Here is a 15,463-nt window from a genome sequence, read left to right on the forward strand (position 1 = left end):
TCACCATGTGCCCTTCCTACAGAAACCTTATTGATTGATGGGTTGATTGAGACAGGGTTTCTCTGTGTAGCCCTAGCTATCCTGGAACTCACTCTATAGACCAGCCTACCTTGAACTCACAGAGATCTGCCTGCCTCTGCCTCCCAAGTGTTGGGATTAAAAGCGTGTGCCACCACTGCCTGGTGGAAACCTTTAAAATTTTTTTTGGGGGGGTTGGGGAGGCTGGAGAGATGGCTCAGTGGCTAAGAATACTAACTGCTCTTGCAGACAACCTGAGTTCCGTTCCCAACATCCTCATGAGGTGGCTCTCAACTGTCTGGCATCTGCATTCATATGGTGCCCATAAACTCCTGTAGGCACACATACATACACATAAATAAAAGTAATAAATCAATCTTTTAAAAATGTTTTAGGGTTGGGGATTTAGCTCAGTGGTAGAGCACTTGCCTAGCAAGCACAAGGCCCTGGGTTCGGTCCTCAGCTCTGGAAAAAAAAATGTTTTAGAGCCAGGGCATGGTGGCACACACCTTTAATCCCAGCATTCAGGAGGCAGAGGCAGGTAGATCTCTGTGAGTTTGACACCAGCTTAGTCTGTGTAGTAGCGAGTTCCAGGCCAGTTGGAGTTACACAGTGAGACCCTATCTCAAAGGCAAACAACATCAACAAACAAACAGACAAAAACCCTCCATTGATTTATGTCTGTGGGGGGAGGGGGGGACATGCATGGCCAGTTCTAACATGGAGGTCAGAGGTCAATTTGAGGGAGTTGGTTCCCTCCTTCCATCACAGTGATCCCAGAGATTGAGCTCAGGTAGTAAGGTTTGGAGACAAGCAACTTTCTACACTGAGCCACCTAGACAGTCCTAAAGAAATCTTTTGCTTTCCTTCTTGGCACCAGCAAGCATTATCTTATTTGAGGGCTAGCTCCAAACATCTGCTTACTCTATTCCCATTGCTCAAAACAGGGCCTGAGAAACCATCCCACATGCCTCCCTGACCCTGGAGCCTCAAAGTAGGGAGCAGGTATTTCGACTGTGTAACTCAGCAGCTGCTTGGGAGGAAAGGTCCAGCTGCTTTGACCCCAGGCTATTCCTTTTCTGGGTCATCTTACCAGGATCACTTGCTTCCTCTGGGCCTGGAGAGGGCAGCCTGAAGCTGGCCCCAAAGGCTAAGAAGTTAGTTAGAGGAACCCCACACTCATTCGCAAACCTCCTATATTCTAAAAGCCCTGAGGGACTCTGGATCATCAGAGTATGGGTGAGGAGGACCCTATCAGCAGGCTTCCAGTACATTCTTCCAGTGGTACCCTATGACCAGGAGCCTTCAGCTTGCCCTTACTGAACCCCAGGACTTAGAAATATGTACTAAGGAGGGGGTGGGGCCAGGAATTCCAGCTTCGGAGCAGTCCTTGGACCCAGTCCCCGGGGACATTCCAGAGGCCACTTTACCCAGGGAGGGGCCCTGAGTACAGAGGCCTTATGGCTGGATTTTAAGGCACTGGGTACTCAGTCAGTCCCACCTCAGTTTCCTAGTCTGTAAAAAGGGAGTATGTTTTCTGGAACACTCCAGGCCCTCCCTCATTCATTTAGTTAGTGTCTTACTGACAACTGATATCCTGCTGTCTCCAGGGACCCACCCTCTTGGACAGAACCCTTGCCAGGGTAACAGGAAGTTCTCCTCTTCCTCAATTTCTTCCCTACAATTGTGTAGCTTAGGGTCTTCCTGGACAGCTGGGCTTGAATGTCCCCAGCAGAAGTGACATGTGGCTTCTGAAAGAAGGAGAATTAGACTGTAAATATTCTCTTGCTGCAAGGTCTTTCAGGGCAGGGGACCCGTGAAGGAAAAAAAAATGTGTTAAAGCTCCAGGTGTCATCCATCGGCTGGGCCTGGCTGGGACAGCCAGCTGGGTGCCTGCCTTACAGTGACGGCTCTTTGTGAGGGCAAAGTTCTCCACAGAAGACCAGATTCACTTCCTCTGCCTTCCCCTTCCTCTGCTTCCTCTTTCTCCCCCACCCCCACCCTGTTTTTTGTGCTTAGTGTCTCCTGTCTGAACCCCAAACTCAATAGCTCAGGCCCCCTCCGGCCCTGCTGCCCTCTCAGGGTCCTCTTCTCCTTCAGGGCTGAGGACACCCAGGCCAGGCAGTCTCTTATTCATCCGACAGAACAGACCCCTCAGTGTGTGTGTGTAGTGGGTGGCAGTGGGGGTGATGGAGCCCCTCAAAGGGCTGGCTTGTTTGATGTTGTGGGGGTTGGGGGTGGTGCTGAGTTATTAAGACTAGCCTGAATAGGCACCATGGCTGTCTTCATAGCTATTCAGGAAGCTGAGGCAGGGAGATCAGGACTTTGAGGCCAGCCTGGGCTATATGGGGAGACACTGTTTCCAACAAACAAGAGAAGCTGAACATGGTGGCACATGCCTTTAATCACAGCACTCAGGAAGTGGAGGCAGGAGGATCAGGAGTTCAAGGTTTCTTGGCTACATAGGCTGCCTGAGACCCTGTCAAAAAAACAAAAGAACAACCCCACCCTCCTCACAAATACCCAATAACAAATCAAGAGATTCAATTTCTCTCTCTCTCAAGAATGTGTAAGAGAATACTGGAAAATGGCCATTGCAGACAAGACAGAACCATAAGCCAGTGGGATAGATCAGAACTGTTCCAGAGGTCGGGTGGGGCTGGAGTGCCTGCCCCTTGACTGGCCCCAGGACCAAGAGGTGACAAAGTGGTAGCACAGGTCCTGCCTGGGAATCTGGTCTGCTCCCACCCAGTAAAGCTGCCTGGTGTCCCACAAGAGGCTCCCACCTCATCCTGCACCCCCGGGTGATAGGTGGCATCTTCTCCCCTGCACCCCATCAGGGCCCCCCTGGGAACACTCCAGGCAGTCCTCATTGACAGGCAGTGTTCACCCTGCCCCACCCCCACCTGTGACTTGCAGGGCTGGCAGGTCCTCAGGCAGCTGGCAAACTGCCTGAACAATTGAGAGATACAGGGCCAGGGCCAGGGCAGTCCCGTCCCCCGGAGGCAGGGAGGGGACAGGCTGGGAAAGTTCTCTCAGGCCCAGGGTTGGTGACTGCAGAAGACTTTTGTCAAATCTCTTTTGTAGCTCTGAATCTGGGGGTGTGCTCCCAGTAGATGCTGGGGTCACCCTTTTTATACTGGAGGCCTCTGCAACTTCAGAATGTCCTGCTACCCGCCTAACACAAGGAAGTTGGTTCAGCCTCCTCATGCCGGGCTGCTGCTGTAGTCCATATATGGACGAAGCCTTCCTCAGTTTCAACACCTACACTCACTGAGCTCCTACTATGCATATGTGAAGCCATGACAGGCCCAGAGCATCTCTCCTGAAGCACCCTTCTTGTCTAAGTTCCATTTTCTGTCACCTTCTCCCAGGAGGTGTGTGTCCCCCTAACTTAAGCCAGGGGTCCTTCAACCGCGATCCCCTGTGTAGATATCACCTGAACAGAACACTCTTGGGTGCTCAAGTTTTGCCTGAAGTTTGATAAATAGACCCATGTTGAGGAGAGCGGAGTGGGGGTGGGGCATGGGGGGGTCTTCTATGGTGGATTGGGGATTCCAGGCACCACTAACTCCTTTCTAAGCACGCTGTCATTCCCAGAGTCCCCACGGCCTCCAGATGAACTAGAACACAGTTCAGCTGTGGCTGCACATAACAGACAGAGGATAGATGGTGGGCCCCAGCCCAACGGTGCCTGGCAACCACCCAGAGCCACCAGCTAACGGCCGAGGCTTAGTCCTGCCTGGGTGTGATCAGGCAGCCCTCCAAAAGTGTCCGACTCCATGACAAGTTTTGTTTGTTCTATAGAACACAGTTCCTTTCTAGGTCTGGGGCAGGGGACATCGGGAGACATCTTTCTGCAACAACTCCGACCACTGAACCACCAGGCTTGCCCTGTCCTTGGAGTGTGGCCCTGGGTCTCCTAAGTGGCCAAAACCCGTGAAGAACCCTCCAACCACAGTTCTGCTTCTAAATTGTACCTCAACACACCTAGCAAATTGGAACCTCACTAGAAGTCCCCCAGATCTGGCTTTCAGGCTATAGCTGGCAAGGGGGAGTGACTCCTTGCCCATTCAATCCAGGCTCCGCGTGTCCCTCAAACAAGAGGCCACGTAAACATGGCCCGGGCCTCTATGCTGACCCTTGCCCACCGAGGTACTCAATGTTCTCGTGACATCCACACCCAGAGGGTCCTAAGGTGGGTGAGTGACCCCTGGAATGGGACGCCTGATAACCGGGACCCTGAATCCCGGCAGTGTCTACAAGGGCAGAGGCTATTTGTGCATGTCCGGGCCTATGGGGCCAGCACCCATCGCCAAAACTCTCCATCCTCTTCCTCAATCTCGCTTTCTCTCTCTCTCTTTTTTTTTTTTCAAAAGGAGGGGAGAGGGGGTAAAAAAATGCTGCACTGTGCGGCTAGGCCGGTGAGTGAGCGGCGCGGAGCCAATCAGCGCTCGCCGTTCCGAAAGTTGCCTTTTATGGCTCGAGTGGCCGCTGTGGCGTCCTATAAAACCCGGCGGCGCAACGCGCAGCCACTGTCGAGTCCGCGTCCACCCGCGAGCACAGTCCTCTCGCAGCTCTTTCTTCGCCGCTCCACACCCGCCACCAGGTAAGCAGGGACACTAGGCCCAGCCGACCACAGCCCTCCCGTGGGCAGTCACTTCACGGCAGGGTCGCGGGAGACACTCAGTACGGACACAGGGGAAGGGTGGAGGGTGGTGCCTGGCTGTGGAGTGGACACTTGCAGATGCAACTTTCCGCCCAGAGTGCGGACCCTTTGCAGCCGCATTGCCACGGTGTAGACACTCGTGGACCTGCTCTGGCTCCGAGCACGCTGCTTGGGGACCCACTAGGGTCGCAGTGTGGGCGCTAGGAGAACCGATGCGGCTGTCGGGTGCTGAGTCGTATCTGCCCACTTTGAGGGGACACAAATGTTGGGAGCCAAATGCTATGATCACGCCTTGGTGGCCCATGGGTCTTTGTCCAAACCGGTTTGCCCATTTGGCTTGCCCGGCTGGCGGGCGCGGCGGCGCGGCTGGGTGGGGGCTGGGAGGCCACTGCGCTTGCGCGCTCTATCGCTGGGTATTGGGGCGCGTGCACGCTGGGGAGGGAGCCCTTCCTCTTCCCCCTCTTCCAAGTTAAACTTGCGCCTGCGTATTTGAGACTTGAAGCACGGCCACCTGGGGTTGGGCGAGGGCGGGGCCGTTGTCCGGAAGGGGCGGGGTCGTAGCGGCTTCGGGGCGCCCGCTCGCGCTTCCTGCTGGGTGTGGTCGCCTCCCGCGCGCGCACCAGCCGCCCGCCGGCGGGGCGAAGGCGGGGCTTGCGCCCGTTTGGGGAGGGGGCGGAGGCCTGGCTTCCTGCCGTGGGGCCGCCTCCGGACCAGCGTTTGCCTTTTATGGTAATAACGCGGCCGGCCTGGGCTTCCTTTGTCCCCCGAGCTTGGGCGCGCGCCCCCTGGCGGCCCGAGGCCGCGGCGTGCCGGAAGTGGGCAGGGCGGCAGCGGCTGCGCCTGGTGGCCCCGCGGTGACCACGGCCCTCTTTTGTGCCCTTCTAGTTCGCCATGGATGACGATATCGCTGCGCTCGTTGTCGACAACGGCTCCGGCATGTGCAAAGCCGGCTTCGCGGGCGACGATGCTCCTCGGGCCGTCTTCCCCTCCATCGTGGGCCGCCCTAGGCATCAGGTAGGTGACCCCTCCCTTTGAGGGTGGCGATATTGGGGTTCCCCTGGCGGGAGGTGGCTGTACTGAGAACACCGTTCCCCTCTGCAGGGTGTGATGGTGGGCATGGGCCAGAAGGACTCCTACGTGGGCGACGAGGCCCAGAGCAAGAGAGGCATTCTGACCCTGAAGTACCCTATTGAACACGGCATTGTCACCAACTGGGACGATATGGAGAAGATCTGGCACCACACCTTCTACAATGAGCTTCGTGTGGCCCCTGAGGAGCACCCCGTGCTGCTCACTGAGGCCCCCCTGAACCCCAAGGCCAACCGTGAAAAGATGACCCAGGTCAGCAGCCCCAGTGGCCACCTCCATCTTTGCCAACTTCTCAGCCACGCCCTTTCTCAATTGTCTTTCTTCTGCCATTCTCCCATAGGACTCTCTTCTATGAACTGAGTCTCCCTTGGAACTTTGCAGTTTCTACTTTTTCCCAGATGAGGTCTTTTTTCTCTCGGTTGCCTTTCTGACTAGGTGTTTAAAAGCCTACAGTGCTATGGGTGTAGGTACTAACAATGACTCGTGTGACAAAGCTAATGAGGCTGGTGATACGTGGCCTTGGAGTGTGTATTCGGTAGATGCACAGTAGGTCTAAATGGAGCCCCTGTCCTGAGACTCCCAGCACACTTAACTTAGCTGTGTTCTTGCACTCTGCATGTCCCAAATCTGTTCTGACAGTTCCACCTACCTTCACTATTTGTGGCTTTCAGAGCTTGACAAAGGCCCATTTTTCCTTGCAGATCATGTTTGAGACCTTCAACACCCCAGCCATGTACGTAGCCATTCAGGCTGTGCTGTCCCTGTATGCCTCTGGTCGTACCACTGGCATTGTGATGGACTCCGGAGACGGGGTCACCCACACTGTGCCCATCTATGAGGGCTACGCTCTCCCTCATGCCATCCTGCGTCTGGACCTGGCTGGCCGGGACCTGACAGACTACCTCATGAAGATCCTGACTGAGCGTGGCTATAGCTTCACCACCACAGCCGAGAGGGAAATCGTGCGTGACATCAAAGAGAAGCTGTGCTATGTTGCCCTGGACTTCGAGCAAGAGATGGCCACTGCTGCATCCTCTTCTTCCCTGGAGAAGAGCTATGAGCTGCCTGATGGCCAGGTCATCACTATTGGCAACGAGCGGTTCCGCTGCCCTGAGGCTCTTTTCCAGCCTTCCTTCCTGGGTGAGTTGAGTGACCTAGTTCCTTCTCCATCTAATGGTGACCAACTCTTGAGTCAACACTATTAAGTCTCTGTCTCCCTTTCCCCTCAGGTATGGAATCCTGTGGCATCCATGAAACTACATTCAATTCCATCATGAAGTGTGACGTTGACATCCGCAAAGACCTCTATGCCAACACAGTGCTGTCGGGTGGCACCACCATGTACCCAGGCATTGCTGACCGAATGCAGAAGGAGATCACTGCTCTGGCTCCCAGCACCATGAAGATCAAGGTGAGCTAAGCACCCTTAGGCCTGGACCCATGTTGGGGTGGGCCCTGTGGTTACTAGAGCAAACACTTTGGCTGCAGGTAAGACTGGCATCCAGAATACTCAACATCACTGTATCTTCTTGCTTTCTTCAGATCATTGCTCCTCCTGAGCGCAAGTACTCTGTGTGGATCGGTGGCTCCATCTTGGCCTCCCTGTCCACCTTCCAGCAGATGTGGATCAGCAAGCAGGAATACGATGAGTCCGGCCCCTCCATCGTGCACCGCAAATGCTTCTAGGCGGACTGTTACTGAGCTGCGTTTTACACCCTTTCTTTGACAAAACCTAACTTGCGCAGAAAAAAAAAAATTGACAACATTGGCATGGCTTTGTTTTTTTTTTTTTTAAGTTTTTAAAAAAATTTTTGGTTTTTTTTTGTTTTGTTTTGGCGCTTTTGACTCAGGATTTAAAAACTGGAACGGTGAAGGCGACAGCAGTCGGTTGGAGCAAGCATCCCCAAAGTTCTACAATGTGGCTGAGGACTTTGATTGTACATTGTTTTTTTTTTCTTTGTTTTTTTTTTCTTTTTTAATAGTCATTCCAAGTGTCCATGAGAGATACATGGCTACAGGAAGTCCCTCACCCTCCCAGAAGCCACCCCCATTCCCTAGAGGAGGGTGGCTGAGTCCACACCGGGGAGGTGACAACATTGCTTCTGTGTAAATTATGTACTGCAAAAATTTTTTTAAATCTTCCGCCTTAATACTTTCGTTTTTACTTTTGAATGGTCAGCCATCAGAGTGGCCCTCTTTTTTTTTTTTTTTCCCCCAACTTGATGTATGAAGGCTTTGGTCTCCCTGGGAGTGGGTTGAGGTGTTGAGGCAGCCAGGGCTTGCCTGTACACTGACTTGAGACCAGTTTAATAAAAGTGCACACCTTACAAACAAAGCTTGTGGTTCTGTGGCTTTGCTAGTTTTGGGAGAGGGGGGACGAGAGCTATTCACTTTGCTTCAAAGGGGGACCTAGGGTGGGCTGGGCCAGTGGGAGGGCATAACAGCCTGTTGAGTTATGAAGACTTCATGTGTCTTAAGGGTGGATGTTGGAAAGATTTCTGAATTTAGAGTGGGGGAGGGCAAGTTGGTCTCCTGCATCATAAACACAAACCACATACCTGGGGATCAGCAGCCAAGCCCGCCCCCTGGGAACTGGTAATCCTGTCTTCTGACTGGAGGGTACTGTTTATAGCCTCAGCTCTTTCTAAGGCTAGGCCAGGGCTGTGAGTGCTGGAGGCCTCATTTCTGTACTGTTAGCCTTTGAGTTCTGCAAGACAGTGGGAAGTGAGAGCAGTCTTGGCTGTTCTTCCCTTTACCAGGGATGTGACTGATACCAGAAATTTCAAGGGTAAGGCTCCCCAGGCCTTGAATTAAGGATCAGCCAGCCATAACAAGGAGCTAAAGATGGAGGAAGTAGCTCCTCTGAAAATAAGTCCCTTTGTGTTTGGGAGTCTTAAGGAAGTTCCCTCCTGACATGGTTCCGTTGCAGCATAAGGGGTGATGGATAAGCTCTGATGCTTCTCTACCTGGACCACTTGTTGGCACAAGAGAAAACTGCTGTGGTGGGTCAAGAATCCCATTTATCTGTCCATCCATTCGCCCACCTATTCAATATCTACCGGTATACCTACCAGTCTCCATCTGTCAACTCCTACATTTAGCCATTCCCCCACCCACTCATTCATTCACCAAGCAACCACTGGGCCAATATGGTAGAAACCAAACCAGATGTGCCCCCTTCCTTCAGGAGGTATTCAAGGTGGTGAACGCCATAGGTAGAAGGCAGATGCATACAGATGCATACAGCATCACAAGGTTCTGGGCTGGAGAGATGCCTTAGCTCTTAAAAGCTGAGGCTTGACCAAAAACAATGAGCAGAGGCCACTAGAAAAAACATAATTGTGTCCAGTGTGGTCTCCTGTAGACATCAAAATTCAATGGCCAGATGTAGTGGACACCTGTCATCCCAGCTCTGAGGCTGAGGCAAATCTGAGGCGAGTATGAAGCAACAAATCTCATAAATCTTGTATTTCAGAGGTGAAGGTGAGAGGACAAGTACAAGGCCATTCCTAGCTGTACAATGAGTTTGATTGGTATCCTCAGCTTGGGATACTCGAGACACTGCCTCAAATAAGAGTCCCTAAACCAACCCTAAAACAATAAACTACCTCAGGCAAGAACAAAACCTAAGAAATTTGATTTTTTTTTTTTCCTCCCAAACAGGCTGGGCGTGATGGTGCACACTTTTAGTTCCAGTATTCTAGAAGCAAAGGCAGGTGGATGTGTGAGTTGAGGTGAGCCTGGTCTACATAGTAAGTTCCAGGACAGACAGGGCTGCGTAGTGAGACCTTCTCGAAAAAGAGACCAAAGAAAAGGTAATAGAGACTCATACATAGATAGACCTGGGCAGAGAGAGGCTGGAGGAGAGTGACCAAGGCAGACAGTGCAAGCGTGGTTGGAATCTAGGGTTGACTGGGGACAAAGCTGGGAGACAAAACACTACCCTCAGGACAGAACAGGACACAGGTTGGTTGCCAAGTCGCCATTTGAGAAATGGGCACACCAGTAGCAGCTGATGCTCCTTCAATCTTTGCCATTAAAGGATCCAAAGTGTAGCCTCCAGAGTATCCAGTGTATCCACTGGCCCCACCCCCTTTCCTCCCTGGTCTAGCAGGCAAACTGGCTATTCAAGGCCAGGTTCACAACAAAGGCCTATCACTGTGCGTCCCCCACCCCCGACCCTACCCCTGAGGTTGTACCAAGGCCTCACACATCATCAGAGAAGTCTATCTCCAACCTTTTTCTGGTCTTTCTGCCTCTAGCTCTTGAATGCTTCCCCTAAGGCCCGAGTACTGCAGCAATAATAATAACAACAGCAACAATAATAGCTAAAGCTCAGTTGACAAAGAGTGCTTGCCTAGCATACACAAAGTTCTGGGTTTGATCCCTAGCATGAGGAGCAGCAGTCTAAGGTTATCATTGGCTAACATAGTGAATTAGAGGCCAGCCTAGGCTACATGAGACCCTGTTTCAAAAGAAAAAAAAATCGAAGTGGGGTGAGTGGGCTGATAAGCAAAAGTTCCCACACTTGATTTCTTGCTTTCCAGAAATGTGAAAACTGCCCTACAAGAGAAAGATTCTAGCCGGGGGTGGAGGTGAGGAGTCAGGGTGGGGGGTGGGGGGAAGATGGGGGTGGCGCACACCTTTAATCCCAGCACTAGGGAGGCAGAGGCAGGCAGATATCTGAGTTTGAGGGCAGCCTGATCTACAGAGCGAGTTCCGGGATAGCCAGGGCTACACAGAAAAACCCTGTCTCAAAAAACAAAAAAACAGGGGTTGGGGATTTAGCTCAGTGGTAGAGCACTTGCTTAGCAAGCACAAGGCCCTGGGTTCCATCCTCAGCTCCAGAAAAAATAATAGAACTGTGTAGTTCTAGATGGCCTAGAACCATATAAACCTATCTCTCTGGGAGATTCCAGGCAGGAGCTCTACCATTGAGCTACACTCCCAGCTCCAAACTGGAATATTCTAGATGAGCATTCTGCCACAAAGCCACATCCCCCACCGGTGAAACTTATTCTTGCTGCTCAGCTCAGTTCTATGTGTGATTTGAGACTATTTAAATTTAAATTTAGAGACCAGGTGGCCGTGGCACATGCCTTTAATCCCAGCACTCAGGAGGCAAAGGCAGGGGGATCTCTACATGTTTGAGGCCAGCCTGGTCTACAGAACTAGTTCTAGAACAGCCAGAGCCACACACACACACAGTGTGTGCAGACCAGTGGCAAAGCACTTCCCTAGCATGTACAAGTTCCCGAGTCTGTACCCAGCATGGGTGAAAAAAAAAAAATCAATATTCTTTAGAGCAGTTTTTAGGCTCACGTTGAGCTCCAAGGGAAAGCACTGAGAGTTCCCGTGTGATGCCTGTCCTCAGCCACCCACAGCCACCCCCACTTCCAACACGGGGAAGCTGGGTGCTCCATCTGCTACAAATGATGAGTCTACATCATCACCTCCTTTCTTGCTGGTAGTGCTGAGGCTGCAGTGTGCACCAGGGTTTCCTCTTGATGGAGGTGTGCCCCTGTAGGTTTGCACACTTGCAGTGACCTGAACTGACCACTGTAGTAACTGACGTGGTCCTTCAGTGAAACACTCTGGGCTGGAAGGGATGGCTCAGCAGTTGCAAGCACTCTGTTTTAGCAGAGGACTCCGGTTTGAGTCCCAACACCCAACATAGCAGCTCACAACTGCCTGAACTCCAGTCCCAGGAGATCTGACATCCTCTTCTGACCTCTGTGGGCACTGCATGCATGTAGTACACAGATACACATGCAGGCAAACACTCATACCCATGTGAATGTTTGTCTGTGTGTATTTATACAAATGTATGTACAGGTGCCTGAGGAGGCCAGAAGAGGGTGTCAGATCCTCTGAAGCTGGAGTTTCAGGTGGTTGTAGATACTGGGAACCAAACCCAGGTCCTCTGGAAGAACAGCACACATTCTTAACTACTGAGCCATCACTTTAGCCTCTTGAAAGTAATTACATATGTATGTATGTATGTATGTATGTATGTATGTATGTATGTATGTATTATTTATTTTTGAGACAAAGTCTCACTCTGTAGCTCTGTTTGACCTGAAACTCACTATGTAGATCAGGCTGGCCTTGAACTCAAAGAGATCCACCGTGAAGTGGCCTTGGAGTCAGCACAGAACACACTCAGACACCAAATTCTCAGCGCAAAGAAGATTTATTACCCCCAGAGGAAGAAGCCAGGATGGGGGGAGTGGGAGTGGGGGTGAGGGGATTGGGGGGCTGCCTCTGGATTGGACAAAGACACATCTGGCGTTTCTCCAGGAGTCGTTTTTAAGGAGAAAGGGAGAAGTCTGTGCTAGGCTAAGTCAGTAAGTCCTGATTGGACAGGTTAGCCAGTGTAGCCAAATAATGAATTTTGATTGCTGGACCTTGGTTTTTGATAGCTGGACCTTGGAGTTTTATAGTCAGGCATAAGGAAGTGTCCAAATAAGGGAATAGACCTTGGTGACTAGCTTTAGGAATGTAATCTAATAGTTTAGCAAAAGAGAGGGCAGCAGAGAGGGCAAGCCCTGCCAGCGCCATGTTCGCTGTGTTTGGGCCTGTTAGAGCCCTTCTCACTGGACTGGAGAAATGGCTCAGTGGTTAAGAACACCAGCTACTCTTCAAGAGGACCCAGGTTCATTTCCCAGCAAGAATATGGTTCCTTTTATAGTGTACTTTTATAAAATCTAAATTAATTTAGCAGATCTTTTTGTAGTGCATTTTGATTTATACCTTTTCCAGTTCTTTTAGTTTATGTTTAGTGTATATAAATATTAATTACTTGGGTTAATACAGTTGGACCACAGTCAGGGTCACAGAAATACCAACTATGTTGCCAAGGCCAACGTGGCTGTTGGGGAGTAGGGGGCTGAGAAGTGTTTACGCAGATACAAAATGAAGTCAGGACATGGTGGCTTTACCTTCGTCACTTCGACACAAACCACTATTTGTGCATGGAGACCAAAGGACAATTTTATTTTCTCCTTCTACTTTTTTTTTTTTTTTTTTTGTTTTTTTTTTTTTTGCTTTTTGAGACAAGGTTTCTCTGTGTAGCCCCAGCTGTCCTGGAACTCGCTCTGTAGACCAGGCTGACCTCGAACGTGGATATCCCCCTATCTCTGCCTCCCCAACGCTGGGATTAAAGGTTGCCCTAGCACAGCCAGTCTCTATCCAGGCCAGTGATATCTTCATCATATACTACTGACGAGCCTTTTCTCAGAATGTCCTCAAGTTAGAATCCCACAGGGGAGCTTTTTCAGGTTGGCTTCCATTGTTGTGCATCCACTAGTGTGCATCCAAGTTTGATGGAACACATCTGTGACCCCAGCCCTTGGGAAGCAGAGGCAGGAAGAAGTTTGAGGCCATCCTGAACTAAATAGTAAGTTTCAGGCCAGTCTGAGCTACGTGATACCCTATCTAAAATGTATATATGGAAAGGACCTGGGAGACCAGTCATGAGGAAAAGCATTCTCCTCCATGAAAGCTTAAATGACTTGATTTCGATTTCAGCAAACCATGGTGGTAGGAGAGAACCAACTCCATGGGTCTGTCCCCTACCTCTGCATGTGCTTCTTTTTAACTGATCTGTTTCTTTTTATTTTATGTGCATTGGTATTTTGCCTGCACATATGTCTGTGTGAGGGTGTCAGATCTGCTGGAACTTTACTTACAGACAGTTGTGAGCTGCTATGTGGGTTCTGGGAACTGAACCCCGGTCCTCTGGAAGAGCAGCCAGTGCTCTTTACCACTGAGCCATCTCTCCATCCATCTACATGTGCTTCTTGCCACATGTACTCATACACATACATCATGCACACACATAATCATACACAATAAATAAATAAAATAATAAATGTAATTTAAAAATTAAAAAGAGAGCCTGGTGGTGGTGTACAACTTTAATCCCAGCACTCAGGAGGCAGAGGCAGGCGGATCTCTGTGAGTTCCAGGCAAGCCTGGTCTACAGAGTAAGTTCCAGGACAGCCAGGGCTACATAGGGAAACCCTGTTTCAAAATTAAATTAAATTAAAAAATAATAAAAAAATAAAAAGAAAGGAATTGCTGGTCAGTGGTGGTGCATGCCTTTAATCCCAGCACTTGGGAAGCAAAAGCAGGTGGATCTTCATGAGTTCCAGGCCAGCCTGGTCTACAGAGAGAGAGTTCCAGGACAACCAGGGCTACACAGAGAAACCCTGTCTCAAAAAACAAAAACAAAAACCCAAAAAAGTAAGAAATTATTATATATCGATGGCTGTGATGAGCCAGAGCCCATGGAAATTGTGGACCCCTCAAAATCTTTTGTGGATGGACATGTTCCTCTCCAAAAATGGATACAGGAGCTCCATTTGTGGCAGTCTTTATCAGGCATAGGGGGAACCAGTTGATGTGGAGTGATGAGGCTTTCTCAGCTAGACTCCACCTAAGCCCTGTCCCAGGCTCCACCCACTCCTTCCTCCCAATGCTCAGGCAGTTTTCTTCTCTCTGAAGTAGTTGACAATGCTGAACTGGAGGGTTTAATCAGGGGCTTGAAACCCAGCTTTCCCACTGTGTTCATAATTTATTATTATTAATTTTTATAATTATTCACAATGTGTTCTGTCCCAAGTAGGTAAGAAGGATGTTTGTTTTTTGAAGATGGGGTCTCACTGTGTAACCCTGCCTGTCCTAGAACTCACAATGTAGGCTGGCCTTGAACTCAGAGAGATCTGCCTGCCTCTGCCTCCTGAGTGCTGGGATTAAAGGTGCGTGCCACCACCACCCCAAATGGAGGTAAGAAGGACATCTTGGTTTCCCAGTAGCCTTGGCTGTCCTGAAACACACTATGTAGATAAGGCTGGCCTCAAACTGCTGGTCCTCCTCTTGAATGCTGGGATTGCGTCCATTTGGATTAGTTTATATAGTGCTGGGGACAGAATCCAGGATTTCATGCCTGCTAGGCAAGCACTCAACTGTACTACATCCCCTAGCTCCTTCTAAACTATTATCTTAACTAAAAAATTTATTTGTCCTTCCTTTCTCTTTTTCTGTGTGCGCTTGGGCAAGGAAGGGCATGTATGCATGAGAAGGTGCAGACACAGAGGTCAGAGGGTAGCTTCTGGGAGCCAGTTTTCTCCTTCTACCATATGGATCCTGGGGATACAACTCAGTTCAGATGGCCAAGCCTCTTTCCCTGATGAGCCATTTCACTATCTCTAATAAACTCCGCCCCCCCACAGGGTTTTTCTGTGTAGTTTTGGTGCCTGTCCTGGATCTCACTCTGTAGACCAGGCTGGCCTTGAACTCATAGAGATCCGCCTGGCTCTGCCTTAGTAAACCATTTTTAACTGCAAATTCTGTGGAGAAAGTAATTTATTCATTTATTCAACAAATATTTATTCGGTGTTATGACATGCAAAGAACAGTGTTGGTCAGAGACTCTGCTTAGTTATGGGGGATGAGTACCGGCAGAGCACTTACTTAACATGAATGAGGTTCAATCCTCAGTAGCGGTAAAAAGTAAAAATAAAAATTATATATATAGTGGCCTAGGCAGAGAGGGGAGGTAGAGGCAGGAGGATCTCTGTGACTTTCAGGCCAGCCTGGTCTACATAGGTCCTGGTCTAATTCCAGGACAGCCAGGTCTACACTTGAGAACTTGTCTCAAAACAAACAAAAAAATGTCTAGTA

The 15,463-nt window shown here is 50.2% G+C and overlaps 1 protein-coding gene across 1 annotated transcript; it reads left to right on the top strand.

Annotated features, from left to right (window-relative positions):
- The first annotated feature begins 4,528 nt into the window (after nucleotides 1-4,528).
- Actb (actin beta) lies at nucleotides 4,529-8,111 on the top strand. Its single transcript, XM_028887383.2, has 6 exons — nucleotides 4,529-4,627; nucleotides 5,573-5,701; nucleotides 5,789-6,028; nucleotides 6,478-6,916; nucleotides 7,006-7,187; nucleotides 7,319-8,111. Exons 2-6 carry the CDS (start codon nucleotides 5,579-5,581, stop codon nucleotides 7,460-7,462), a joined length of 1,128 nt encoding a protein of 375 aa, XP_028743216.1. The 5' UTR covers nucleotides 4,529-4,627; nucleotides 5,573-5,578; the 3' UTR covers nucleotides 7,463-8,111.
- Nucleotides 8,112-15,463: the final 7,352 nt, after the last annotated feature.

This window comes from Peromyscus leucopus, chromosome 23 (assembly GCF_004664715.2).
Source record: "Peromyscus leucopus breed LL Stock chromosome 23, UCI_PerLeu_2.1, whole genome shotgun sequence".
In the NCBI taxonomy this organism is placed as follows: domain Eukaryota; kingdom Metazoa; phylum Chordata; class Mammalia; order Rodentia; family Cricetidae; genus Peromyscus; species Peromyscus leucopus.